Raw genomic sequence first — 27,326 nt, 5'->3', positions numbered from 1 at the left:
TGATGTTGTAGGATTTTTATTTCCCTCTATAAAAACCGGTGATTAGCCCCCGGCGTGCCCCAGCATCACCGGCTGGCTTTTAAAAACACGGGCGGTAAAACGCTTTCTACGCTCGCCGTGATTCAATTAAGATTCCTTCTGCCGTCGACAGCACGCGCGGGACTAGAGACGCGGCCAAATTCGGGCGGTCCAAGCATACGAGCCACGCAAGTCGCATTTCTGTAGAGAGGAGCAGCCGGGCGGTTTCTATTCCTGTGAGTTTCTTTAGCATAGAGGAGCAGCCTGGCGGTTTCTATTCCTGAGAGTTTCTTTAGCATAGAGGGGCAGCTGGGCGGTTTCTATTCCTGAGAGTTTCTTTAGCATAGAGGAGCAGCCGGGCGGTTTCTATTCCTGAGTGTTTCTTTAGCAGAGAGGAGCAGCCGGGCGGTTTCTATTCCTGAGAGTTTCTTTAGCAGAGAGGAGCAGCCGGGCGGTTTCTATTTCTGAGAGTTTCTTTAGCAGAGAGGAGCAGCCGGGCGGTTTCTATTCCTGAGAGTTTCTTTAGCAGAGAGGAGCAGCCGGGTGGTTTCTATTCCTTAGTGTTTCTTTAGCAGAGAGGAACAGTTTTACGGTTTCACTTCCTATGTGCTTATTTAGGACAGAGAAGCAGCCTATTTAGGACAGAGAAACAGCCTGGCGGTTTCTATTCCTATGTGCTTATTTAGGACAGAGGAGCAGCCTGACGATTTGCACAGGAAAAAGTACTGATGTCTCCATCTGTTGGGAGAGGAGCACAAGGCGCTCAGCATGACAACTACAGAGAAGGCAGCCCCCTCCCCCCAACCGAGTTTACCCAGAACCCCCAAAGGTAAACAGGCTGCCCTGGCCCTGCCCACGTCCTCTGAAAGCACCAGCCCAAACAGAAAGGTGGGGCAGGGACACCCCTCAATGCCCTGCAAATAAAAATATGTTCGGTCACTGATGCAGAATTTATAAAAGGCTGCCACTCACTGCGTCAAATTTGCAAGTGTAATTTAGACATTTTCTACTGTCTGGCTTTTAGGGAGGACAGAGGGACGGGGAGAGGGAGGAAGAAAGAGAGAGAGAAGGAGAAAGAGAGAGAAAGGGAGGGAAAGATGCAGAAAAAGAAACAAGCAATGCAGTAGCTAGCTTACTAATGGCAAACTGGCCATAGATAGCTAGCTGATGCTGAAGATTTTTTCTGGCTAGTGATAGCTAGCCACAGCAGTTGGTACCTATCCAGCTAGTCAGCTAGTCTGTGCTCCCAGCCAGCCAACTTTATGATAACAAAGACTAGCTAACTCGCAAGAAGCAGCCAATGACAACTTGTGTTCCCATGGAAACAGCTTGGCTCAAAGAATTATGTAATGACAGCCATCGGGAAAGTCTGCAGTAAATGCGTACTTTTTATATTTTGTGGATGTTAATATGCCATTCGGCTACATACATTAAGCAAACTACATTCTGCATACTACAAAACCTAACTTGGCTTAATTTACCATGCATAGTATGCAATTTTTGGACATGGCCAAGGTGGTTAGAAGATGACAATAAGTTTCTAGTCACAACATGAATATTGATACAAAGGCACTGCCAAAAAAAGTACATCCATCGCCAACTTCACTGTCAGTGGCCACGCTCCTTTATGAATACAAGCTGCATAACATTAGAACGTCTCAGCCCTGGTGCGGCCCAAGAACTTTCCATGTTCTGTGCTCACTTTGGCCCAGAAAGTCTGTGGCACTCCAGGGTCAGAGGTCAAAGCGCGGGTCACCGAGGTCACATGCTCTGCCGGGTTGCAGAGGCGCAGACGGAACAGTGAGCGCGGATTAGGCCGAGACCAATAGGCCAGAGTTACGCCACCATGTTGGTTCATACGCCTCAAGTCCCCTTACAGGCTGCTTATCTGCCTGCCCAGTCCTGCTCTCCATTCAACAACAAGATCCCGCGCTGTGTGTCCATGCTGAAAAATCTTCCTCCTGGGGACCCTGCATGCTGAGGTAAGCAGTGCTACAATGACTTCATAACTACACATAAGAGATCTATGAAGTGGTTCATTTTGTATGACCGTATAACAGTATTGCTTTTTAAATACAAACTGTTTATCCAGCACTCATACTCTCTTTTTCTCGCTCACACACTCTCTCACACACACACACTCACAAATTCACAAATGTAGACTGTGTTCATGCAAAATGCCTCACATAGTTGTATCCATCTCTTGTGAAGCAGGTTATTCTCGCAATCCTTTCTCCACGCTAGCTTGCCGCTGAGCTTCATTTGCAAGGACAGCACTCTCTTCATGCGCACTTTGGATAGGAAGCCTTAAAAAATGCGTCTCAGCACCTGCTGTCAACACCCTCACTGATGCAGACATTTGGCAGCTTTTTGAAATGTGGCAGCAAGCAGACAAGGCAGCCTTTTCTCAGTATCAAGCGATGCATCTAGCAGGTAGACGAGCTGAAATTAGGAAAAACCGAAAAGCCATTATTTTGCTCCCCATATACAAAATACTCGCAAACAATTCTAGGTAGTTTGCCAATCCTATTTGCACGCTACAGACGTAGGTCGATAATCCAAAGCAATGGTCAAACTGCAGGACGAGTGGCTAGGTATAATTGCCAGGTAAGTTGATGTCATAAATGATAATTGTGACTGCTGTCTGGACCAGGTCATCGTGAAGCAGGGAGGACGTGACACACTTTGAATTGGTGTCGCGTTGCCAGGGTGACTGCCAAAGGCGAAGCAGCAGTGGTATTAAAACTGCCTATTAAATACGGCTGCTGAACTTTCTCACCTTGTCTTAAAAAAGGGATTACAGGATGGTCAAAATAGGTTTGAAAAGCCCTTGAACCCACGGCCTACAGCAAGCCAGTGTAGCAGGCGCAGTAAACGGGCCTCTCCACCGGAGGCACTGCGCCATGGCACGTAAGGAAGAGTCGCCCCTCCCCAGGCTAATGGTGGTAATTGGCTGCATTAGCTGGCAGGAGGCGGGAGGCAGAGGTTGCCAACTCTGCCGGGCTGGCAATGGGAGACGTTGCCGGGTTGGCGATGGGCAGCGTTGCCGTGAGCGGTGGCGGCGGCGGCAGCTTGGGGAAACGCGACACGGCGGCGACGGGGATGTGGCATCACAGCTCCCCGCCCACAGGTCTCGCCATGGCTGGCGGAATGGGCACGAGAGTAGAGAGGCTCCTTCCCGCTAACTAGCCTAGCGCCGCAAAGTTTACCGCTCCTTCAGCAAAACAAACCCACTGGTTGCCAGATACGCACACAAAATCCTCTTCTCTTTCACACACCCACCCTTTTCCCAGACAGCCAGTAGCGGGAGAGAGGGAAAGTGAGGAGGACGGTGGAGGACGGGGCAGGCAGCAGCATGTGAGACTGTCATTACCCTCACGGGAGAGCAGGCAGCGCACACACCCCACGGCTACGCTCACTGCTCGCGCGGCTTTGAAATTATGATGCACGATTGTGCCTCTGAAGATGTCTTTTGATATTCCACGCATGCATTTGATTACAATAAATTATGTGAGCAGAGCAGAGTGGGGGAGGAGAGATCCCTGCTTTTCATCTGCGTTGGGTCGACCGCGGGCCTACCACGAGGGCGTACCATGACCACTGACCACGCACGCACCCCGCATAAACACTTCGCGCACACACACGTAACACGCACGCATACGCAGACGCACCACACATCGCGACACTCGCACACACAATCGCGAATGCGCACACACACACAGCGCCAAGCAATGGTAAGCCACCACACATCCCCAGGTCTTGTATGGCATTACCCTGTGCGACTGCAGCGCTAACGCTACGGCTGATCACAGAACACAGCAGCTAGGGGTCCTCATAGAGGTTCTGAATTCAAAGACAAATGTTGTAGCACATGAGACGGGATCTTGTAGCATTTGACGATAAGTCAGCATTTGAACACGATTTGCCCATAAGGCCATGCGCCAAATGATCCGGGTTGCAGCCGCAATGCAGCTGTGCTTCTAACACGCTGGCCGCAGCACACAGCAGGCGCTTTATAGTCTTATCCTAAATCCGAAAAAAAGAAATGTAAAAAACTGACACTCGAATCTGGTCTGCTCCTTCAACAATAGGTCCAGTTGAGCCCAGAAATAAACACATTCACAAACACCAACTCACTGAACGGCGCAGACTCATAGGCAGCTTACACTGCCACCTGGTGGCCAACTTATTTTTTTTGTCTCAAAGTGAAGTGGCTACAAATGATCAGTTCTTTGATCAATTTGTTCTGTAGTGGCTCGGTTTTACACATCAACGTCAGTTCTTCAACAACAAGGGCAGCAAATATACCAGTAGCCATGCCAACATGTACCCTGGCCCTGGAAGACCTTGTGGGAAAGAACACGTTGCTGCTGCTTGAAGAGGTGGTGGTGGGTCAGTAAACTGTACTCTTCCCTCTGGACAAAATAAAGTCAACTCACCAGTGAAGCAATGGGGACAGTGACGTAGGAGATGGTGCTTTTGGATAATACATGAATGACTGCAGCCAGTGAGGACCTCAAAAAGAGTAGGGTGTTAAATTTACAAACCTGGCTCGTAATCATGCCCCAGTTCAACTGGATAAATAACTCTGTCCCTCTCCCCCTCAACCGATGAGTGGCGAGTGTTCAAAATGGCCGCCTTGCAATCAGGTGGACGCTGCACATTGTAGTGGTTCCTGCCGTCACTGTAAAGCACTTTGCAATCATGACAAGCCATGTAATTGCTAGTCATTAGCATTAGAAGCATATGTTTTATTTGAGGAAAGAGCATAGAGTCCCTGCCCCTGGCAGAGGAGATATTTCAGCGTGAAAAAAGGGAGGGACCTCTCCACTGTTCATAAGTTTCAGATAAACACAGGTCCCCCCCGTTTCCATCCGCTTCACTAGAATCCACTTATACAAACAGAACAGTCTGTTAAATACTCACAGAAATACATCCACTTGAACAATTAATCCAGCGCATTAGATGATATGACAGAAAAGAACACCAGGAGTTGAATGCAGTGAACTTGTTTTCTATAACGGGATTGGCATTCCGCTTCAGCATCAGATACGCTCTAGGTCTCCAGATTCTGGATTTGAAGATCAAACACAGCAAGCCGCCCGACATCAGCTCGACCTTTATTCTGAACCCCAAATCGATTCCGCGCCCATCCCTTCCCTTACCCCACAGGAGCGCAACTTCCTCGATTCATACCAAGCCTGACAAGCGCCCGGGCAACCTCCACGGTTTCAGCCAATCCCCTTCAACAGTTCAATATTTACAATTTTCTGCAAGTTGTGTTTCCGTGCTTTTTTCCTACCCTTTTCTCTTTGATTTACCCTACTTAATCACAGACACTGAAGGGCTGCCAGGCCAGCAGGCAATGTGATGCTAAATTTAGTTTAGTTCTGCCATTCAGAACTACACGTTTTTAATCCAGCTGAGCTACCACAACTTTACAGTGCAGCTTTCTAAAGACAGAGGCAATTCCACAGACAGAAAACAAATATGCACAATGTAGCCAAACAGCAAGAGCATAGGCTTTGCCAAATGTGGGGGAAATTAGATTCCACAGTTCATATTTGAAAGAAAGTGTCCGTGTACAGTTTGAAAAGCCCTAGTTTGAAAAGATGGAATGCAGAAAATAAAAAACTTTAAAACGGCTCACACTCAACATACATTTTTTTTTAAATCTTACAATATTATGCACTTGTTGTACGTCGCTCTGGATAAGAGCGTCTGCTAAATGCCTATAATGTAATGTAATGTCATGTAATATTAGTTTAACAAAACATTTATAGAACATATAACAGTTTCTAATCTAGCAGCTCCCAGTGTGCAACTAACCTTGATCATAGTTCAGCCAGAGACATTTTGATTGGTTAATGACTTTTTGAAGCATTTAATGAAGCATTTGTCCCAGCAGTGTGATGAGTCACTGCAGTTTCTCTAAAGTGTGTGTATTAATCACAGCTCTGACACGGATAATGAGAGGAACAGCAGCTATTCAGCAGCAAAGGGCAGAATCGTGTAGCAAGGGTTAATGAGCTGAATCAATAGCCCCAGAGGTTGCAGGTTCAACTCCCAGGGGACACTGCGGTCATAGGGAAAAGCACCAAACCTGAACAGCTTTGGCAACAGCCCACATCCAGCTGAATGACCGTCTTTCATGTAGTGAAAACAAACCTCATTAATACATTGGGTCATGCTCGTCCTGCTTGCCAGTCAGGAGCCACAGGTCCTCAGGAGTTAAACTATGCGAAGATTAAACAGCCAATGACATCAGCTCTCTTTCCGTGCACAGCCTACATTAGTACCTGGCGGTAATAGAGCCCCTGCAGTGAATGGCCAGTGACACTCAGAGGGAAACAGGAGAGATGTATATTTACACAATGCCACCGAGCGTGATAAGCAGCGGCTGGTGTCACGTGTTCTCCAAAGCACATAGCAGAGGCTGCGGCAATAATAAGCTCACAAATGTCAGCCGGAGACTGTCCTTGTGACCCCGCATGAAACATTTTACTGCGGTCTAATCGACGGTGAACTGCCATTGGGGAATACAGTTTATTAGCTTACTGAGAAAGGGTCAAACTGACGGAATAATCCACACATACACCAGGCCTCCAGGAAGAATGTAGCACACTACTGACCCACAAACATCATAACACTCAATCTGTATTCATACGGCCGATACTGGGCTTAAATAACAGCACTAAATGATGGTTATGCAGTCCAAACTAGATCAAACCCACTGCCTCCGCAGCTTTAACAGGCTGAAGTGTACACAACTGGGGTCTCATTTTCCTTTTGTACATCAAGAACGATGGGGCGCATTCTTTAGTTTATGAAAAGGAGGGTGGCTAAAATGCTCATACAATTGTGTGCAGTTCAGATCATATTCCGTTGCATGAGTTCGGTTTGAACAGCTGAACTGTGTGGAGTGAGCGGCACTTAGCCATTCTCATTAGCCTACCGCGTCGGGAATAAAGCGCCCAAATGTAGGTCAAATAAAATCTTACCTTTGCCGTTTCTTTCAAAAGCCCCAGAGGCACATTCGCACCACTTTTACAGCCCGTGTGGAACACGACAGACCAAAATGAAACACATCGCGCAGCAATAAACTGCAGCTATTATAAAATGTATAACTTTTTCTTTCGGGGCACATTAAGAATTCATGACCTTCCAATGTTTTTTTTCTTTTCCAAAGAAGCCAAGATGACACAGATTGCGGTGGCCTTTTTAAAATTGAAAGCAGGCTGAGCCTGAGTTGGGTCAGTGAGATTAGTGTTACAGTCTTGTTAAGAGGTTTCATCATCAAAAGGATAAAAGAACATACGAGTTCTGAGCAATCGGGAAATGATTTTTCATTATTTCACAGGGTTCCAATGTCCATGCCAACACGCTTAGAGGGACTTGCAAAAGCTTTAAAACTGTCTGACTGTTTTTGATGATAGTGATTAAGTTATGCCACAATTTACTCGCAAAATAGGCTAAAGTTATTCTATTCAATGTGCGCATTTTGGAAGCGTTATATCCAATGTTGAAATGTTATAATTGGCGCAGAAACACGCGCAGAAACTCCGAGTATGAGTTTTCATTATTTAAAAATCCCAAAAGTGATTTTCACTATATCCAAATCTGAATTTTATTTTAATAAGAAATCCATCTCCCAGGGGTTGTCCCTGCATTCTGTGAATGTTTCTGAAGACTGTTACAGACCTGCAGAACTGTGGGAGATAATCGCTGCCACGGCGCTCATTAAGAGGAAGAGGCCTGCCCCGGTTTCCGTGAAGTTCACCTCTGTGCGGTCCTGGTGGGCTCGTTAACAAAATGTGTATGTTAGAGAGACCGTCACACTGCATTAAGAGCACGTGTTTAAGCCAAATGATCGCTCTCACCATCGCCCATTATCGGGCCCGGAGTTAGCAGGTAGAAAATCTGCCTTTAACAACCATTACGGCACATTCTACTGCTCTGCAGAAAACGAGAGACGCATATCAGCACGAATACTTTCAATGTCCATTGTGACACCTTGGGAAAATATTCCGCCGAGTTTTGCATGATGAACAGTATGTGGGATAATGAGTGTTCATCAGTCATAATCATGGTTTTCTGACTCCTAATAATAACGATAATCATCAGAATAAAAAAAGGATTGCGTTAACACAGTGTCTGTTACCTAGGGCAAAGTGCTCCTTGACATGAACGTCCTCTGTATATATGACGTAGGTCTATTTAAGTTACACTGGACAATGGCGTCTGCTAGGCACATAAACGGTAATAACTAGGCCAGTGGGCACAGTTTGACAAAGTGGTGACTCACGTTATTTCAGATGTGGTTTTCTTCGGTTTAATGTAATTGATTCTGCGGAACCGATTAGCGTCCGACATCTACGCCGCGCCAAAGCACAGGGAAATGTATTTATACGTCTGTGGGGGTGGGCGGAAACAAACACAGACGTCAACAGGTGATACTAATTAATAAATCAGGTGTCTCCGCTATTTGTTCTGGGAGAGGTTGCGAGAGCAGCGCCGTGGGGATTGTGAGAGACGGCCGCGGTACGTGCCGCCGCACTAAACCGACGCTGAAAAGGAGTCTGTATCAGCGCAGCTAATGGGCAACTCAACAACGACGAGATTTCAAATGCTCCAAACTGATTATGGGACATCCGCCACCTTTTTGTGTGTGTGTGTGTGTGTATTTTTTTTTCCTTTTTGTGAAAAGTCAGTTCTACATGAGCCCAAAGAAAAAAAAGTAAAACATGCAATGCACTATAAGTATAATGCTAAGTAATTTGAGAAAACACTAACATGCACTTGTTCATTCACACACGCAGGAACACAAACCCGGACATACACACACATTAGGCAGCAATTCCATTCTGCAGCCATTAGATCCGCCACGCATCATTACAGGACCTCAGTACTATCATCAGTGCAGGGCCAGCCCATTACAATGGCACTGACAGATCTTTGCTCATTTTACGCACAGTGCAGTCTTTCTCTTCCGTTCAGAGCATATTCAAACCCAGTTAGAGAGTAAGAAGGGACTGCACTCAAAACCCTGAGCTTGCAGGTTTGAATCACCTGTGCTTTCATTCCTTTGAGGAAGGATCTTTGGCCAACTGCTTCCATAAGCCTTCTGCTTCATAAATGAGAATTTGCGGTCTGAAAATTGAAAAATGCCTACCCCTCAGGGGGAACTTAAACAGAATTATGGGTTGCAGGTTAGATGCAAAGGGAACTGTGAATGCAAAAAAGAAAGTGCGCTGTCTGCATTGTAAACAATGCTTTTCCTGTGAGGGTATAGCAAGTAGTTTAGTGTCACCTGCAAGAAAAGCTTCATTTTGTAACTACCATTAGCAAGTTTAGCAGAAATGTTGATGGGCCTTTTTGACACCTTAAGGGTGGTGACACAATGTTAAGCTAATGAAGCAAAATTAGCAGCACCGAGTATATGCAAAAGGAAAGCACTTACCTATTCAGTTGCAGTCTAGATCACATCAAATGGGCAACCAATTTACATGGTTGAGAACAGGGGTTAGAAGCAGTCCTACAGCTAACACTGGATTCACAAGTAATAGTTGTATGAATATTAATATTTAATGAATGGGCTTAAAGTTTCTTAAATAATTACCAAATAACTAATGTAGAAAAGAACAATTAGCAAATGAAATTTTTAATCAGTTGATGGCCCTAGACAAAAATTACACCTGCCTATGTTTTGCCTACCAAAAATGAAAAAAATAAAAAATAATGTGTTTGAGAAAGAAGAATTGCATTCTGGAAGGAAGGACACAGGGACACGGTCACCAGCAGAAAAATCAACACTCCACAGAGAGAAGGAATGTGTCTCACAGAGCAATACCAGTCTTCCCTTCATCTTGGTTTCAGGCAGTTTTAACACACCTTCACACAGTACGCAGTGACCACCGCTCTCCAAAGGACAAAAATTTTATTTTTGACCAACAGCACCATTTGCTGGTCAAGTGGCGCATGGGTGTAACTCCGCAGATTCCAGACAGCCTTGCTCAAGCAATTTCACATCACTGATGGAACCGTTTGAGAGGAATACAAACCTATCAGGGCGAGGCAGAGAAATTCTGACCCACTGCCCCCGTCTGAAGAAAAGGCAACCCTGATGTTGACCATTTGAAAATTGAAAATTTTCTCATTGGCCCTTTTCAGCTTAACTAAATATCAGGGGTTTCCTGTGAAGACAGTTTTATATAATTCATTATTTTATTTGTATTTTTCCCCACCTTGGTAAGCTGTTATACATTTTCCCCCCTTATTTATTCTGTGATATTGCATTGTGCATTTGCGTTATACGTTTCTTATGTTTGGCGATATGAATTAATGTTTGTCAAGCTGATAAAAGTAAAAAAGAAAACCTGAAAAGGGAACTTGCCAAACTATGTGGAAGCAGTAATTTATGTACCATTATAAAATGTTCTACACGTCTGTTTACCGGCACTGAATGTTTACCGTATCGCAGCGAATGAAAATGAAGAAAACTGATGAGGAGTACACAAAAAAGAGCCCAGACATTTCCCGAGTATTACCATACTGCCTGACAATAGCTCCTCGCTGTGCTAGATGCGTCTATTTCCGACAGTGACATTTAAGACAAAGAATGTTGTTTATTTTTTTGTATTATTTGCTTTTCTGAAGTACTGAAAGTATGCGGTTTAAACGCAGGCCAGCGTAACTAGGTCTGAGAGATTTCTGACAGAGAGGAACCCAGGCTTTTTTGTGAAATTGGAGTTCTTTTTAATAATATCCAAGGGTTTTCAAGACCAGGCTGACACAGTGCTAGATACCATCAAGTGTGCAGGTAAACAATGAGCGTACCCTTCAGCGATAGGAAAAAGGCGAGCATTGTTGGGCTGAATGGGCTGTCCTCGTAATTTCTTTATATTAGATTTTATTTATGGCTCCTTTCATCTCTGTGTCATTACTGTTTGGCAAAAGGAGCAAACTCACCTGGCAGCCATTTTGTGCCAGAACTCTGACTGCGCATCAGCTGTGATGGAAGAGATGGGGATTTATAGGCTGTAATTGGTGTCCAGCAGAGGCAAAATTTGGGATTATATTCAGATGTTAATTTACAATTGTTTGTGTAATCTGGCATTCGTTCATTCACTCAGTCTGGGTTATGAAAATGAAATAACTAGTGAAACCAAATCCTTCTGTGTACAGATTTTATTGCAGCACGTTTGTACAAAAATCTCTTAAATACATCAGTTCTACCCATTAAAGCTAGGGTGATCATTTGTGATTTCGCCTTTGGTTTTTAAAACGATATCGCATAATAAACATTTCATTTCAGGAGAGTTGCAAAGGTAGTGTGATGTACAATTTGTTAGCAATGGCAGTTAGCGATGCACACAAATGTCAAAAAACAGTCGATTGGAACCAAAGGTCAGTTTTCTTGAAAGCAAATTACAATTTGAAAGTACAAAATGATCAGTTGTCAAAAACGAATGTTTCATAAACATTACTTCTGTTGAAATGGGATTTAGTTTTCAGGCTCTCAATTATTCCAAAATCCAGACACAGGTCATAAGCAGATATGCACGCAGAAATACCTGTACGGAATCAACAACAGCAGCTACAGCCCCATTTAATGAATACATCCATCACTGCAGAAATCAAAGTCCACAAAATGAAAGCAGAGAAAAGAAGGGTGAACACAACTTCAGATGAAAAGACACATAAAATCAACTACAGGAGCACCAGCACATAAAACACAGTGTGTTAAAATCTTCTCCCATAATTCTGAATGTGTACCAATATTCAGGAGTTGAGCAAGAGCATTATGAATTTTACTGACAGAACAGTCCTTAAGCTTGTTTCTTAATGCCCATCCAAACACACAGCCTCCCACACTGTTAGTTAAAAAGCCTTTAAGTTTGGTCGGGCGATAGAGCAGCTGAATTAAAACTCAAACAGAGCACAAATCTAACTGCAATGAATGCGCTTGTCAGAGCAGATGCAGGACACGCTGTGTCCACTGGGGGGCACTGTTGGTGCAATGTCTTAAGTCCAGACATTTTCCCCCAACACTTCACCCTACTCACTAAAAAAAAATCAACAGAATGATTTCATACATCTGTGCACCTCATATAAGGAAAGGGTTTCCCTTCACAGTCCAACTAGACTGAAAACTGAACTCTAGGCAATAAAAACGTCCTTATGCTGTTTTGCTCGATTTTCAAGACATATTGAGAGAGAAAACAGAGACCGCCTCGAGACATATTGGCGTTTATGATTTCCATGGTTACAGGAACAGCAGAAGAAAGTGTAATGTGGATCTCGCATCTATCCGTTTGTAGCTGCGACCTCCCACCCATCACACGCAAACACGAACACACACACACACACACACACATTGTGGATCATTCCAACTCCAAGACTCACTTAATCTTTCTGTTACCAACCCTTCAGATGTGGAATTAAAATGGAGGCACACCGTCCATTACCTAGGCATGTGTGCTGTAACTCATGTTACGCACATAACAGCTGCAGCATTTAATTCCACTGGAGTGAATGCTACTGGAAAGTGTACAACAGACGATAAATTATTTCGCCCCATACATATACCCGCCCACTACCCGCCAGGGGGCTGTGATCCCCAGTTCGAGTTTTGGGAAGACCGGTCTATTCTACGGTGCAGTTCATGAGGGGCCACCCCTTAAATGGTCAAAACGCAGACAGGGACTGACGAGACCGTCGGTGGTCGCTGCAGGTCCTGACCATGGCGGTAACGGGCATGGCCAAGGACACCCCCCACTGGGGCGTGGCTACAGACACACCCCCTGGAGCATGACCACAGACAGACTCCGTGGGGCGTGGCTACAGACAGACTCCGCAGGGCGTGGCTACAGACACACCCCCTGGAGCATGACCACAGACACACCCCCTGGGGCATGGCCACAGACAGACTCCGCAGGGCGTGGCTACAGACACACCCCCTGGAGCATGACCACAGACACACCCCCTGGGGCATGGCCACAGACAGACTCCGCAGGGCGTGGCTACAGACACACCCCCTGGGCGTGCCCCACTCGCCTGCAGATTCCTGAGCGGTGGCCATCTTGCCACGCTGCAGCAGCTGGGTCAAGGGGGCAGGGCTGGAGGGCGGAGCTAGAAGGGGCGGTGGAGGAAGGCGATTGGAGGAGAGCCCACGCTGCGGGGGCTGTGCAGGTGCGACTCGTAGGATCCGGGCGTCATGCCAACCACTCCGTCCGTCTGGACTGCCTCGCCCTGCAGGAAATCGTCCTCCTCTTCTGCTGAGCACTGCAACAGAGCACCCAGCACCAATCAGCATCCAGACCTAGTCACTGCCCACCAATCAGCACACAGGACATTTTTTTTTTATTCTGATATATTGCATTGTCTTATTGTGTTATGTTTGTTATATGTTTGGCAATATGAATGGAATGTTAGTCAAGCTGATAAAAGTAAACTGAAAAATGAACTTTTTAAAACCATGAGAAAGCAGAAGTCTGTGTAGACCTCTCTGTACGCATCTCTGTTTACCTGCACTGGAGGCTTATTACATCACAGTGAATGGAAATGAAGGGCCACCACAGAGCCAACCAATCACGTTCCCAGGGGCAATCACCTGTCTGACTGGCTTCCTGGGAGCATCCACCTCACAGTCGCCCGGCTCCTCCCACACCTGGTACAGCGGCTCAATGAACTTCCGTGACCTGGAAACAGCCAAAGTGAAGACCATTTAATCTCTGCAATACTGCACAACACTGTCAGACACTAATACTATCCAATACAAACACCATCCAAGCTCAATACAAAATCAGATGAGATAGATATTATTGGATATTATCAGACGAGAATTATTTTATTGCCATATTTATTTCTGAGAGAAATCCACAATACTTCCGATACAGTCTGCTAGTGCAAAAACACATTGCAGATTTCATCAGGGGTAAACATCAGAGTCAACGGCTTGCTAATTTAACACCCTAACAATGCCAGACTACACAGTGAAACTACAGTATTAGCATAAAAGATGGACACATCTTGCATGCGTAAATATGAAAAAACGAACAAGAAAAAACTTTCTTCCTTTGTTAATATCAGAAGGGAAGTGGTTTTAAAAGGAGGGAGCCCCTGACCCAGGGCCAGCCGTGCTCAGTACCTCTTCAGCAGGTAGGGGTCGAAGGGGAAGAAGCTGTCCAGCGCGTTGGTGTTGGTGAGCGTGGCGCTGCCGCCCTGGCTGTTCCTCACCGTCGGCAGCATGAGCCGGCTGTTGCGCTCGATGATGGTGTAGCAGAACACCAGCTGGTACTTCCTACAGGCGGGACGGAGGCACGGACAGGCAGCTCGCTGACCAATCAAGTCACGGCTATCGTTTATCACAGCTGGCTCCGGCACTTGTTCTAGCTGTTACTGGCTGTAAAATGCTCAGTCCCTTCCCGAATGCTGCTCTTATTAACCTAATGAGTGCAGCGATATTTTGTGGCGCTGGAGAAGAGGGTGTGCTGTAAAGCACCAATCACAGAAACAGGTGGCTGAGCCTCACCTGATTACCTCACTACAGAGCGTTAGCCGATTACTCGGTGATGGAGCCTTACCTGGTGATGGAGCCTTACCTGATTACCTGACTACAGAGCGTTAGCTGATGACTCGGTGATGGAGCCTTACCTGACTACAGAGCGTTAGCTGATGACTCGGTGATGGAGCCTTACCTGACTACAGAGCGTTAGCTGATGACTCGGTGATGGAGCCTTACCTGACTACAGAGCGTTAGCTGATGACTCAGTGATGGAGCCTTACCTGGTGATGGAGCCTTACCTGACTACAGAGCGTTAGCTGATTACTCAGTGATGGAGCCTCACCTGATTACCTGACTACAGAGCGTTAGCTGATTACTCTGTGATAGAGCCTTACCTGATTACCTGACTACAGAGCGTTAGCTGATTACTCTGTGATAGAGCCTTACCTGATTACCTGACTACAGAGAGTTAGCTGATTACTCGGTGATGGAGCCTTACCTGGTGATGGCTGCAAACATGTTGGTAACGGCAGGCAGGCAGACCTTCAGCGGGTTGAGTCGGCACATCACGATCCGCTCCAGGTTCAGGCCCTGCAGGTAGGCCAAGCCTGGGAGCACAGACACACAGCACTGATTACTGTGAGAACATACAAGCACACATGCACATACACATACACACACACACACAGCACTGATTACTGTGAGCACATACATATACACGCACACATGCACATACACACACACACACAGCACTGATTACTGTGAGAACATACAAGCACACATGCACATACACATACACACACACACACACAGCACTGATTACTGTGAGAACATACAAGCACACATGCACATACACATACACACACACACACACAGCACTGATTACTGTGAGAACATACAAGCACACATGCACACACATACCAGACACACACACAGCACTGATACTGTGAACATACAGCACCATGCACATACACATAACACACACAACACACAGCACGATTACCTGGAGAACATACACAAGCACCACATGCACATAACATAAACACACACACACAACAGCACTGTTACTGTGAAAACTCAGCCACTGCACATCACATACACTCACTGCCAGGCCACACATACACACACATACACACACATACAGCACTGATTACTGTGAGAACATACAAGCACACATGCACATACACATACACACACATGCACAGGCACACACACACACACACACACACACAGCACTGATTACTGTGAGAACATACAAGCACACATGCACATACACATACACACACATGCACAGGCACACACACACACACACACACACACACACACACACACACACACACACACACACACACACACACACACACACAGCACTGATTACTGTGAGAACATACAAGCACACATGCACATACACATACACACACATGCACAGGCGCGCGCACACACACACACAGCACTGATTACTGTGAGAACATACAAGCACACATGCACATACACATACACACACATGCACAGGCACACACACACACACACACACACACACACACACAGCACTGATTACTGTGAGAACATACAAGCACACATGCACATACACATACACATATACACACACACATACACACACACACACACACAGCACTGATTACTGTGAGCACATACATATACACAGACACAGACATAGACACACACACACACACACATAGGGTCTATACACACAGCTTAAAGGCAAACCACATATACACACACACACACAGCATGGAGACACACACTAGAGCACATTAACACACACTGAAACACACACAGCACTGAACAGAGACTTGTGGTGTGCACGAGCCCAGGCCTGACGTAGCGCAGGGTGCTCCGTTCTTACGTTCGGGTTCTGTTGTGTTTTTTGGGGCGTCTCACCTTGGCGCATGCTGCCCTCCAAGATGGCGCGGTGGCGGAAGATGAGGGTGTAGAAGACGGTCTGGCAGGCGGTGTAGAAGGGCCCGTGCAGGGCCACGTCGCAGAAGGCCTTGGAGCCCGAGTCCTGGCCGTCGATGTAGCGATGCAGCCAGGGCACCAGCAGGTCCAGACACGCCCTCACCGTGCTGCGGCGACGGAGACGCGCGATTGGTCAGCACAAATCACCGTGCAGCGCGAATACGACAGGATAACAGGGAGGAGCACTCTAGTACATCACAGGCAGGAGGGCGGGGAGACGGTGATGTCATGTGTTCAATAGTGGGTAGGAGATTAGAGGTGGGGGGGGGGGGTAGCAGGTAGGGTATAGGGAGGGTAGAGAGTAGGGGATAGTGGATAGGGAGGATAAGGAAGGGTGCTATGGAGGGTAGAGAGTAGTGGGTAGGGAGAATGGGGAAGGGTGCTATGGAGGGTAGAGAGTAGGGGATAGTGGGTATGGAAAATGGAGAAGGGTGCTATGCAGGGTAGAGAGTAGGGGCTAGTGGGTAGGGTGCAGGGAGGAAAGAGAAGGTAGGGTGTAGGGAGGATAAGCACTTACGCAACAGGCAGGAATTTGGCTCTTGCCAGGAAGCTGCCGATGTAGGCGGCGGCTGCCTGGCGTAGGACAGCGGGCTGGCGAGGGCTCAAAACTCAGCCTGAGCGAGATGACTTCCAAAGTTCCTCCAGAAACCAGGCACTCCTACAGCAAGCCTCACTGAGAACTGACTGCTACCTGAACACACACCTATTGAACACCGTCACCTTTACACAAACATCACCTGAACACTGTCACCTTTACCTGAAATGAGCACTGTCTTCATCATATCAGCTGTACATTTAGTTATACAAACAGTGATAAAACAACACCACGCACACACACAAGCACACGCACACTGCGCTGAGCGTGTACTGATACGTTAAAGGGCTCTTCCTCACCAGGCGGAAGCTGCAGAGGTAGAAGAGGGCATACTGCACGTGGCTGGAAGCATGAGTGGGCAGAACCAGCTTATCGAACACGGAGACCAGGTCCCTGTACAGCTCCTTGGTACGGTCCAACTCCAAGGAACCTGAGAGTCACACACAAACACAACCACGTTACAGAGCAGTCGGCATCCAGGCAACACAAACAAACGCAACCGTGGTACAGACACTGCGCGACAAACAAGCACAACGTTGCGGCGCGGTGAAGACTCACACCCCACACAGTCTACGGGACGGCCCCTCACCGTTCACGTAGCAGACGTCCTTTATGTAGGACAGCAGCACGGCCATGAGCGTGTCCAGCCGGTCTGCTACCGGGTGAGCCATCACAGCGCCCCCTGCTGCCTCGGAGGACTTCGCCTCTGCACCATCATCCTCATCCTCAAAATCGATAAGAGAACATTCTTAAATACAAGCCTCATTCCATCACTGGAACTTTCATCACAATCAGAACAACAACAACATCAAACAAGAGCCGACAGGTACAATTTCAGATTCAGGGCGTAGTCTCTAGACCCATGTTCTTCACAAAGGCAGTAATAACGATAACATCCTGTCTTACTTACACAGGCGTGTAGCGTGGCTCTGTGCACTAACGAGGGAAACTCCAGGGAAAGTATTTACTTGGACGCGCCCACCCTTTCCCAAACACGGTCCCCCCAGGGTAACCAGACTACGGTGCGCGCTTAGCAACGGCACTTTCCCCGGGGGCCACCTGGCCTGCAGGGGAGACGCCCCAGAACACCGCCGTACGCGCGAAATTTCAGAGAGGCTGAGCGGGTCGTGCGCCAGCGCCCTGTAGCCCGTTAGCCCCTGCGTTAGCGGGACAAGGGGCAGCGCGAGGGATTTTACCGTTTCTGTTTTCTGGAGAACAGAACGCTTCAGTTCGACTGCAGAGTGCAGAGGGAGAGGTGGAGGGATGCAACAGTCACACGCCGTTTATCTTGACGGGACACAAACTGAACGTATCGCAGAAGGCAACAAAACGTGACAACAGGTTTTTCCGAACATAAGCCCCAGGCGCAGCCGAAGGAAAACTGAAGATTGGGCAGCAAGGGAATACTTCCGAGGGCGGGCTGGTTACCATGTCAAAAAGACACTCGTCCTGGGCTCCGCCCCCTTCGGGCTGCTGGGCGGAGTTTTCTTCCGCTTCCTCGATGTCGCTGCGGGGGGCGCTGACCTGCAACGATAAGAGACAGCGGAATGCACCAGAGCTCCCACCATCACTCACACACTTAACGCCTCCTCACAGCGCCGCCTCCTCAGTCTTCTCTTAAGCACCGGGGCTAATAAGGCCACATTAGATGAATGTAAGTTACAATAGCATCTCTTAATTACAGGTTAATTGCTAATTACAAGATAATTCCTTCCATGTTAATCGCATTTTCGTGTAAAACACGCACGACCCACCGTACTCTTGAAAACTAATTGCTAATGAGTACGGAGACCTAGTTACTGAAACTAAAACATCGTGGAGGTCTGCAAACAAAAGACAAAAGGCAGAGATATGTGCTCCCAGTTATTTCTTTTTTATAATTGAATTCTGCAGTAATTCTTCTCTCGGTCCGTCATGCGAGTGTGTTTCTGCGTCGAGTGAACGCTCCTCTTCCCTCGCAGGCTGCGGCGTTAGCGGGCTGGCTGCTCCCGGGGGCAGTGTTGGGTTGCGGGCGCAGCGTTGGGTTGCGGGCGCGAGCCTCGCACGTATTACGTGAGACGCTGATTCGAGGCGGCCGCTCTCTCTCTCTCATCCTGCAGGCGCACTGTGGTGTTTCCTTCCTTTTCCTGTTTCGCTTGTTCTATTTTCAGTCATACCTCCACCACCGTGGTTCATTTAAAGCGTTCAACGTTCACAGCTGGTCAACAGTGTGGTCTGTGGTTGTTTCACTTTTTTTTTCTTGTACCTTCTTATCGTCAGTCAGTCGGGGTAGATCAGCAGCAGGCCGGGAGACTCACCTCCCCCTTCCCTCCCCTTCAGTTTTCATTCTCTCGCTCTCTCGGTCCTGTCCTCATCGTGAGTGAGGTCAGAAGAACTTAACTGTTAACCTTTGAACCCTTAGCCCAGACCGGCTGGGGTCAGAGAGAGAGACAGGCGACGCAAGGCGGGCCAGTGAAGCAACCAGAAGCGACGGGGAACGCGGTGCGATAACCAATCGGATTAAAGATCTGACAAGCAAATCGTCCCGTTTTACATAGTATTTCCCCATTCCATAGCTCTGCCAAGGAAGACACATTAATTACTGCTGTAAAATTTCCACAGCGATTTTAACGATTTAACGAACGCGGTACGTCAAAAACAGAAGACACGCCTGCATGCAAGCGACGGTGGAAGGAGAGGGCGGTGCCAGGCAGGCTCCGCCCTCACCAGCGGGCGGGGTTACTCACGTCCAGCTTGAGCATTCTGCCCACCACCAGCTCCAGCACCTCTCTGCGCAGCAGCGGGAAGTACACGGTCACACGCAGGAGGTTATGCACGTAGCACTCCTGCAGAACACACACACATATATATATACATACATATCCACACACACACATACATCAATACATACATACTACTGCACGTAGCACTCCTGAACAACACACACAAATACATACTGCTGCACGCAGCACTCCTGCAGAACACACACATACATATATACATACATACTACTGCACGTAGCACTCCTGCAGAACACACACACATACATATATACATACATACTACTGCACTCCTGCAGAACACACACACATACATATATACATACACACTACTGCACGTAGCACTCCTGCAGAACACACACACATACATATATACATACATACTACTGCACTCCTGCAGAACACACACACATACATATATACATACATACTACTGCACTCCTGCAGAACACACACACATACATATAAACATACATACTACTGCACGTAGCACTCCTGCAGAACACACACACATACATATATACATACACACTACTGCACGTAGCACTCCTGCAGAACACACACACACACATATATACATACATACTACTGCACACTCCTGCAGAACACACACACATACATATATACATACATACTACTGCACGTAGCACTCCTGCAGAACACACACACATACATATATACATACATACTACTGCACACTCCTGCAGAACACACAAACATACATATATACATACATACTACTGCACTCCTGCAGAACACACACACATACATATAAACATACATACTACTGCACGTAGCACTCCTGCAGAACACACACACATACATATATACATACACACTACTGCACGTAGCACTCCTGCAGAACACACACACATACATATATACATACATACATATATACTTCTGAACAAAAGCCTCTGACAGAAGCCTCTGACAGAACATGGAACACTAGAACATGCAGACTCCTTTACAGAGCACTCCTACAGACCATGGAACATTAGAACATATTGTGCATACATACAGACGGGTGATAAATTAAAGGAAAAACCAAGATAAAGTGTCTTAGTAAGGTTTTGGGCCTCCACAAGCCTCCAGAACAGCTTCAGTGTGCCTTGGCTAGATTCTACCCATCTCAGGAACTCTACTGGAGGGACGGAACACTATTCTTCCAAAAGATATTCCCTCATTTGGTGTTCTGATGATGGTGGTGGTGGAGTGCCCTGTGAATGGGGGCATTGCCAACCTGGAAGAGACTACTCCCATCAGGATAGAAATGTTTCATCATAAAGGTGATCACTCAGTACAACTTTGCATTGATCTGCTGTAAGGGGACAAGCAGGCCCAAAACATGTCAGGAAAATGCTACCCACAGCTTAACTGAGCCACCAGACCACACCACACAACCAGACCACACCACACCACACTGTAGGGGTGAAGCATTCAGGCCTGTATCGTCCTCTTGGTGTACGCCACACATGTACTCATGTAACCCACTAGTCGAGAATATGGTGAAGGATGACTCATCTGATCATAGCACTTTTTTTCACATCTCTGAAGACCAGTGGCTGTGGTTTTTGCACCACTGACCACTCAAATGTGCATTCGTCATTGTAATGAGGGGTTTATGCACTGCAACCCTGCTATAATGTCCCTCCATTTGTAGTTGTCGAAGGACTGTTCAGTCAGTCACTTGAGGAAGAGTTGCTCTTCTGTTTCTCCTTACATATTGCACTAATGCACGAGCATCAGGGTCATTGAATGTGCGCTTTCGACTACAATTTCCGATCCCATTTACCGAGGTCTTTCCAACAGATCAAAATGCAGGTGTCACTTTAGTCACGGCTGCTATTGAAACACTAGTCAGTTGAGCAGTCCTTGTGACTGAAGCTCCTTCCATCTGTGCTCCAATAATTAACCCTCTTTCCAAGTAACTTGGATCTTTTCCTTTTGCCATCTTGATCCAAAATCAAGGTTAACTGGACCCGCTCAGCATCTTTATACATGCCACAGAGCATGATAGGATAGTTTATTGTTTAATTGTATGATTACATTACATTTATTTAGCAGATGCTTTTATCCAAAGCGACGTACAAAATAATGCAGCACACCTGTACAGAATCACCTGCATTTGTTATGTTTCTCCACTCATTCATTCCCTTTAATTTGTCACCCGTCTGTACATGTATACATACATACTCCTACAGAACACGACACATTAGCACAGCACACACAAACATACTATTCTTCTGTATATAGCCCTCCCAACAGAACACAAAATATGCTGGCACAACAACACAACACACAGCATGCATGTCAGAAAGCACTCTCACTCTCTCACACTCTCATACTCACTCTCACACGCTCATACACTCATACGCTCACACTCTCACACATCCACCAGGTTAAAAAAAAAAAACTATGTCCAAACACACAAATCAGTGACAGGCAGTTGAGGGGACAGCTAAACTCTCACCAGGGTCCTGGAGGACTTCTGTACAAATGGGAAGTTTTCACTCAGAATGGGCATCAGAAACCGGCTGGTGCTGAAAGAACATTACTAGTGTTAGAGGTGAACACGCAGGCGCACACACACACACACACACACACACACTCGCAGTACTGGAGATGGAACACCAGAAAACAGCACTTAACGCAGAAAGGTGTGGTCTGGCTCAGATTTAAAACTAAAAGGGAGAACAGTGTGATCCATGTTTTTGAATCAACACTGGTTCTTAATTCAGCATTCTGCCCATCATCCAAGTAGAAAATTATTAAAAATATTCTTGACTAAAATCAAACTCAGAGAAAAAGAACCCTCGTTTCTTTGGGAAGCTGGTTACTCACAATGGCACGTATCTCCCAATGACCTGCAGGGCCTGGTGACAGAGCTCAAAGTTCCTGGGCAGGTCTGCATGAACAGGAAAGGGAAAAGGGGAAAAAGGATAGGGGGGAAGAAAGATGTTGATCTTCCCATCCTTAATTGCAGTGAACAATTAAATGCAGACTCATGTTAAATGTGGATATAACCACGAGCGCTCATGATCGTATCAGTAGATCAATGTTGTATGAAGTAGGTCATGAACCTGTGCTGCTTTACACAAGGCCACCACAGAGCGTGGCATATGCCCCCGACTGTATGTTGTGAATCACATAATGTACCACGTTGGACTTGACCACACGAAGGCTGGTTTCTATCGGTGACGCCACCGCTCATTCAAGATGGCGGCCGCGGCGGCCATATGGAATGAGCGGTGGTGTCACCGATCGAAACCAGCTTTCGTGTCGTCAAGTCCAATTCACCACCAAAAAATCAGCCAAATCGACAAAGGTGTTTTCTGTTAAATGAGCGGAAACCAAATTGTTGACGGACGACCGACGGACGGACGGACGGACGGACGGACGACAGACGGGGCCTTGACATAACGCCCCTCCTGCCTCCTACGGAGGCCGGGGACATAAAGAAACTAAATCAGACACTTCTCCACCTCCTGCTCATATTCATGCATGTGATACAGCGTGCGCACGCATGCACAAGGGCACGCACACACACACATGCACGCGTGCACACGCGTGCGCACGCACACACACGCATATGCACACTACAGTCCTGCCTAAAAGCCTGTCTGCTGTCTTTTATCTGAACTAGCACAGGAGCATCAATCCATCAACATGAAATGCGTTTACACTTTCACCAATTGAGCAATGTTTACACAGCAGGCACTTCTAAATAAATACAGGGCAGCCTTGAGTGAGTTATATCAACGCTGCCTGCGCACATTTTGTAAATCATTTTTAAAGTGTCTTGTCCCTAAAAACTTATCTGCCCAGACAATATTTTGGGGGCAATTTACTGCACCAAAAATTGATTTCTGTCTCAAATGCAACGTTTCTAGGACAGCCAGTATATTTCACCATGTTCGATTCCACTTCAACACATTCCCGTACCTTGCTCTCCTCCCTCAATTGAGCCATTTTGCGACTAAATTTGTCACACGCAACAAGTGAACTTAACAGGTGCTCTGCAAGGGAGGACAGATGAAAAAAAAAACCAAAACAGAACCAAACGGCCCACGCAACCCCCTAGAAGGTTCATGAATAATTCATAGAAACCTTACCCTATCTGATCCTGAGTGATAATAAAAACACACTTGCCGTCTCATTAAAAACACCATCGCCCAACTTAGTGATGCCTTTAGTGAGGACTTCTTGTGAGAAAGCCTCACTAAAAAATGTAAGCTACAGGATCTGACAAAGTTCAATATTCTCAATTCTTAACACTCCCTTCCCTGAACATGCACTCGTGCATCCTACAAAAAATACTGCATCCTTCTTTTGTCAGCTGGGTACTGACTCATTCTTTCTTCGCATGTGGAGCGTTGCATTGTAGGATTCCCTTCTTGTGGGAAGCTTGCAATTTAATTTTTATACCTTTGGCAGGAGGGAAGGAAAACAAGCTAGCAAGGGAATAGAATTGCTCCCTCGCTTTTCATAAATCAGTTGTCATATGTCACCCAGGCATTTTGGGGACTCCTAGATCAAAGCAAGTGAAGGTAATGTCAGGAAAAAAGCATGGAATTCCGATCCGAATCCAGCCCTACTTTCGTCATCGTCGTCCGAGTCGGAGATGTTCACGTCCCCCTCTCGGATCAGCGTTCTCCCTGCGGAACAGACACGGACTCCGTAAATTTCACTCTTTGCAGCGTGCAGGTACATACCCAGGAAACAGAAGACGCGGTTTAAAAACAAATAATTAAAAAAACTCACCGGGCGTAAAGTTGGAAACGACCATTTTAAGACAGGACCGCAGGTAGACTGTCTGAGCGGAAACCAGGTTGCTAAGGAACGCCAGGTATTCCTCCACCACTGCCGCGCTCCGGCCGAGCCACGGCAACCTCTGCGCTCAAAAGCAGCACAGTGGAAACAATTCATTAGCTACGAAACTAGAAACACGGGTTAAAAATCAGTATCCCTCCACCCTGAAAAACAGTCCATCTTAGAAGCGTTTGGGGAATGATCTTTTTTGTTCCTCACCAAAACGACGTATACCAGTTGCTCGTGGTCTTTGGTGAGCTGTGTCACGCAGTTACGAAACTCCTGGAGCCAGTTAATAATCTGACCATCCTGCAAATCAGCAGGAAAACGACAAGAGTTAATGTCAGGACTGAAAACTAACTGCACCCCAGGCTGCTCAATATACAGTTACGTTGTGGTACAAAATTTCTGCTGACTGTGAAGAATACCCTGACTTGTTTACATTCTGGATTTCTAACCACGAAGAGTCCCTGACCCGTGAGCATAGAAATGTTTTACCACAGAGGCACAATTATATTGATAAATACCATCTTTGGGGGGGGGGAGGGGGGCTGTATGCTGTCACAACATTTACATCACCATGTATAAAACATACTTGTCAATCACCCACTAAACTGTTTATAATGCCATCATAGCGTGGAGTGTCTAAAGCCATATAGTGCTGCACCCATTCAGAAAAAAGAAAGAAAAACTCCATGCAACTTTGGGACTTTTTAGTTAATAAAACTCAAAAATAAAATGTACATCCCGTGAGCACTAGTGCATTACAACTAGCTCAGTATTTTAATACAATTTTCCGTAGCCTACTTGAGTATACTTCATGTACTGAAAGTTGAAGGAAGTACACTTTCTTATTTTAAGAAAGTATGCTAAATTAGTGTGCATTGTAGGGTCCACCTCGCTATATTGATGAGCTTATAAACCTTTGTAGGGTCCACCCAACGAAAACTGGTTATTCAAGTAGTAGGCCTATTATGTGATATCATGAGATCCCAGCACAACTCCATAAAATTGAGGGGAGAATCAGTAGTTAGTACATAAGAAACCTGAAGTGAGTATCAGTCAGTTTTGGGTAAATGAAACTGAGTGCACAGGCAAAGATGACATTCTGGAGAAATCACTGAAAAGGCATGATAATAGGTCAGCACCTTATACTAAAATACTGAACTTGAGGTGCTCACTGGACGTTTAAGTTACTTTTCAATTTTCTTAACTAAAAAGTGAGCCGCTTTACTCCCCAAGTTGTCAAAGACAGGCTAGTGGGTCCAAATGTACTCTTAACGTGTAGCCTGCGATTTCTTTCATTTTTATGAGTGCTTTATGGTAAACACTCGACGCTGTGGTGGCATTATTGTTTACCACCGCCTTTCGACGCTTGCGGGTCGGACACTCATCATGGTAAGAAGAAATTTTGCGACAACGTTAAAAACCGAAACCAAATAACGAAAGCGCTGTATTCAATGTAGAATCACCTTAATATCTGGGTCTGTTAGCTGGTGTTTTAATAGCTCGTAGTCACTGGTGTCACCCTAGAAAACACAAGAGTAGTTTTAGCCGGCCAGCTAAAGTAAAGTAAACTTTTACGAACACTTAGAAGACCAACGTGTAGTATAACAATCAGTGTTGTTACTGGCACTCATCTTACCCTTTCGAACTTGGCCAGTGTGTTGACGACATTGCCACCGAATCGCACTGTCTTCATCGGAGGGGTGTTGATGAAATCTCTGTCTTCCAATTCCATGTGGAATTGCAGTCTAGCTACAAGAATGACAAAAACAAGATTAGCTAGAAAATATACTGTTTACACATGCAGATGCAAGTATGACATAATATCTAACCGGTTGTTCATACAGCATTACGTTCGACCACTAATCTAAATACACTTAATTCTACTTGCCCAGGTTTTGCACCGGCTAATCTAGCTAGCTACCTTAAGTTAGCACAGTAATCTCCTTTGCGGATGGCAAACATTTTGCTAAAATGAATTACATTTGATGCACGTTGATATCATTACAATTACGCATAGCCATTTATAAATACGTACAAAACGAGGACTGTTAATCAGAATTCCCGGTAATCACACCGTGTGTTTTAAACATACAAGACATGTGTTTGCATGCGACCCCATTTAGAAGGAAATGATTTCCGTGCGACCTCTGACCTGGATGTTGTTATTCAGCTAGCCAGCTAGCCTGCTAGTCTGCTAGATAACAACAGCAGCCCTTGCTTCTGTGTGTGTTTAGCCATGTTAAACATCTACGGAACTACCATAAATATATAATTTTGTATAACGTTTGTATAACGCCTGGCATATTAACCTCGTGTACAAATAACTTAACCTGAGTACAATATCAGACTTAAGCTAAGTGTGCTGCGTGTTATTTTTGGACGACAAACGAGTACTGTTTTACTTATACCTAAGGTTTGCCTAAATGAACCGACTCCATGCCAAAAGAAAATGCAGCAATAAGCCGGATCTAATGACAAAAATCATATACATTTTTTATTACAACAAAATGAATAAAAGTCGCATTAAATCCAGTCATTTTATCCATCTTTTCATGGACTTGTTTACACATTCAGCTGGTTTGTGGACAAAGATGGGGTATAAATTGTATTTGTGCTTGGCCTGGCCTTACCACAAGATGGCAACACG

At 46.1% G+C, this 27,326-nt stretch overlaps 1 protein-coding gene and 1 long non-coding RNA gene across 9 annotated transcripts in view; both read right to left on the bottom strand.

The window, feature by feature from the left end:
- The window catches only part of LOC135243334 (uncharacterized), a 109,072-nt gene extending 100,658 nt beyond the window's left edge, over positions 1-8,414 (bottom strand). The window contains exons 1-5 of one of the 8 annotated variants that reach the window (XR_010326608.1): positions 8,324-8,414; positions 7,899-7,974; positions 7,720-7,818; positions 2,205-2,460; positions 1,101-1,995 (exon numbers count right to left, since the gene is read on the bottom strand). This is a non-coding gene — a long non-coding RNA (uncharacterized LOC135243334). Of the gene's footprint in view, positions 1-1,100; positions 1,996-2,204; positions 2,461-7,719; positions 7,819-7,898; positions 7,975-8,323 lie in introns of those variants that run through there. The other 7 variants (XR_010326605.1, XR_010326607.1, XR_010326604.1 and 4 more) reach the window with 7 other exon arrangements.
- A 2,769-nt stretch (positions 8,415-11,183) lies between these two features.
- On the bottom strand, positions 11,184-26,859 carry rrn3 (RRN3 homolog, RNA polymerase I transcription factor). Its single transcript, XM_064314875.1, is given in 18 exon segments — positions 11,184-13,302; positions 13,631-13,718; positions 14,168-14,320; positions 15,024-15,132; positions 16,427-16,611; positions 17,022-17,173; positions 17,399-17,529; positions 17,689-17,824; positions 18,528-18,623; positions 19,826-19,924; positions 22,332-22,401; positions 22,703-22,766; positions 24,457-24,516; positions 24,623-24,752; positions 24,890-24,979; positions 26,143-26,199; positions 26,316-26,428; positions 26,715-26,859. Coding segments are annotated over 17 exon segments (1,869 nt in total). The 5' UTR covers positions 26,412-26,428; positions 26,715-26,859; the 3' UTR covers positions 11,184-13,149.
- Positions 26,860-27,326: the final 467 nt, after the last annotated feature.

This window comes from Anguilla rostrata, chromosome 17, assembly GCF_018555375.3.
Source record: "Anguilla rostrata isolate EN2019 chromosome 17, ASM1855537v3, whole genome shotgun sequence".
Classification (NCBI taxonomy): domain Eukaryota; kingdom Metazoa; phylum Chordata; class Actinopteri; order Anguilliformes; family Anguillidae; genus Anguilla; species Anguilla rostrata.
Note: the sequence above shows the minus strand (reverse complement) of the source record. Positions and strands in the feature narration are given on the sequence as shown.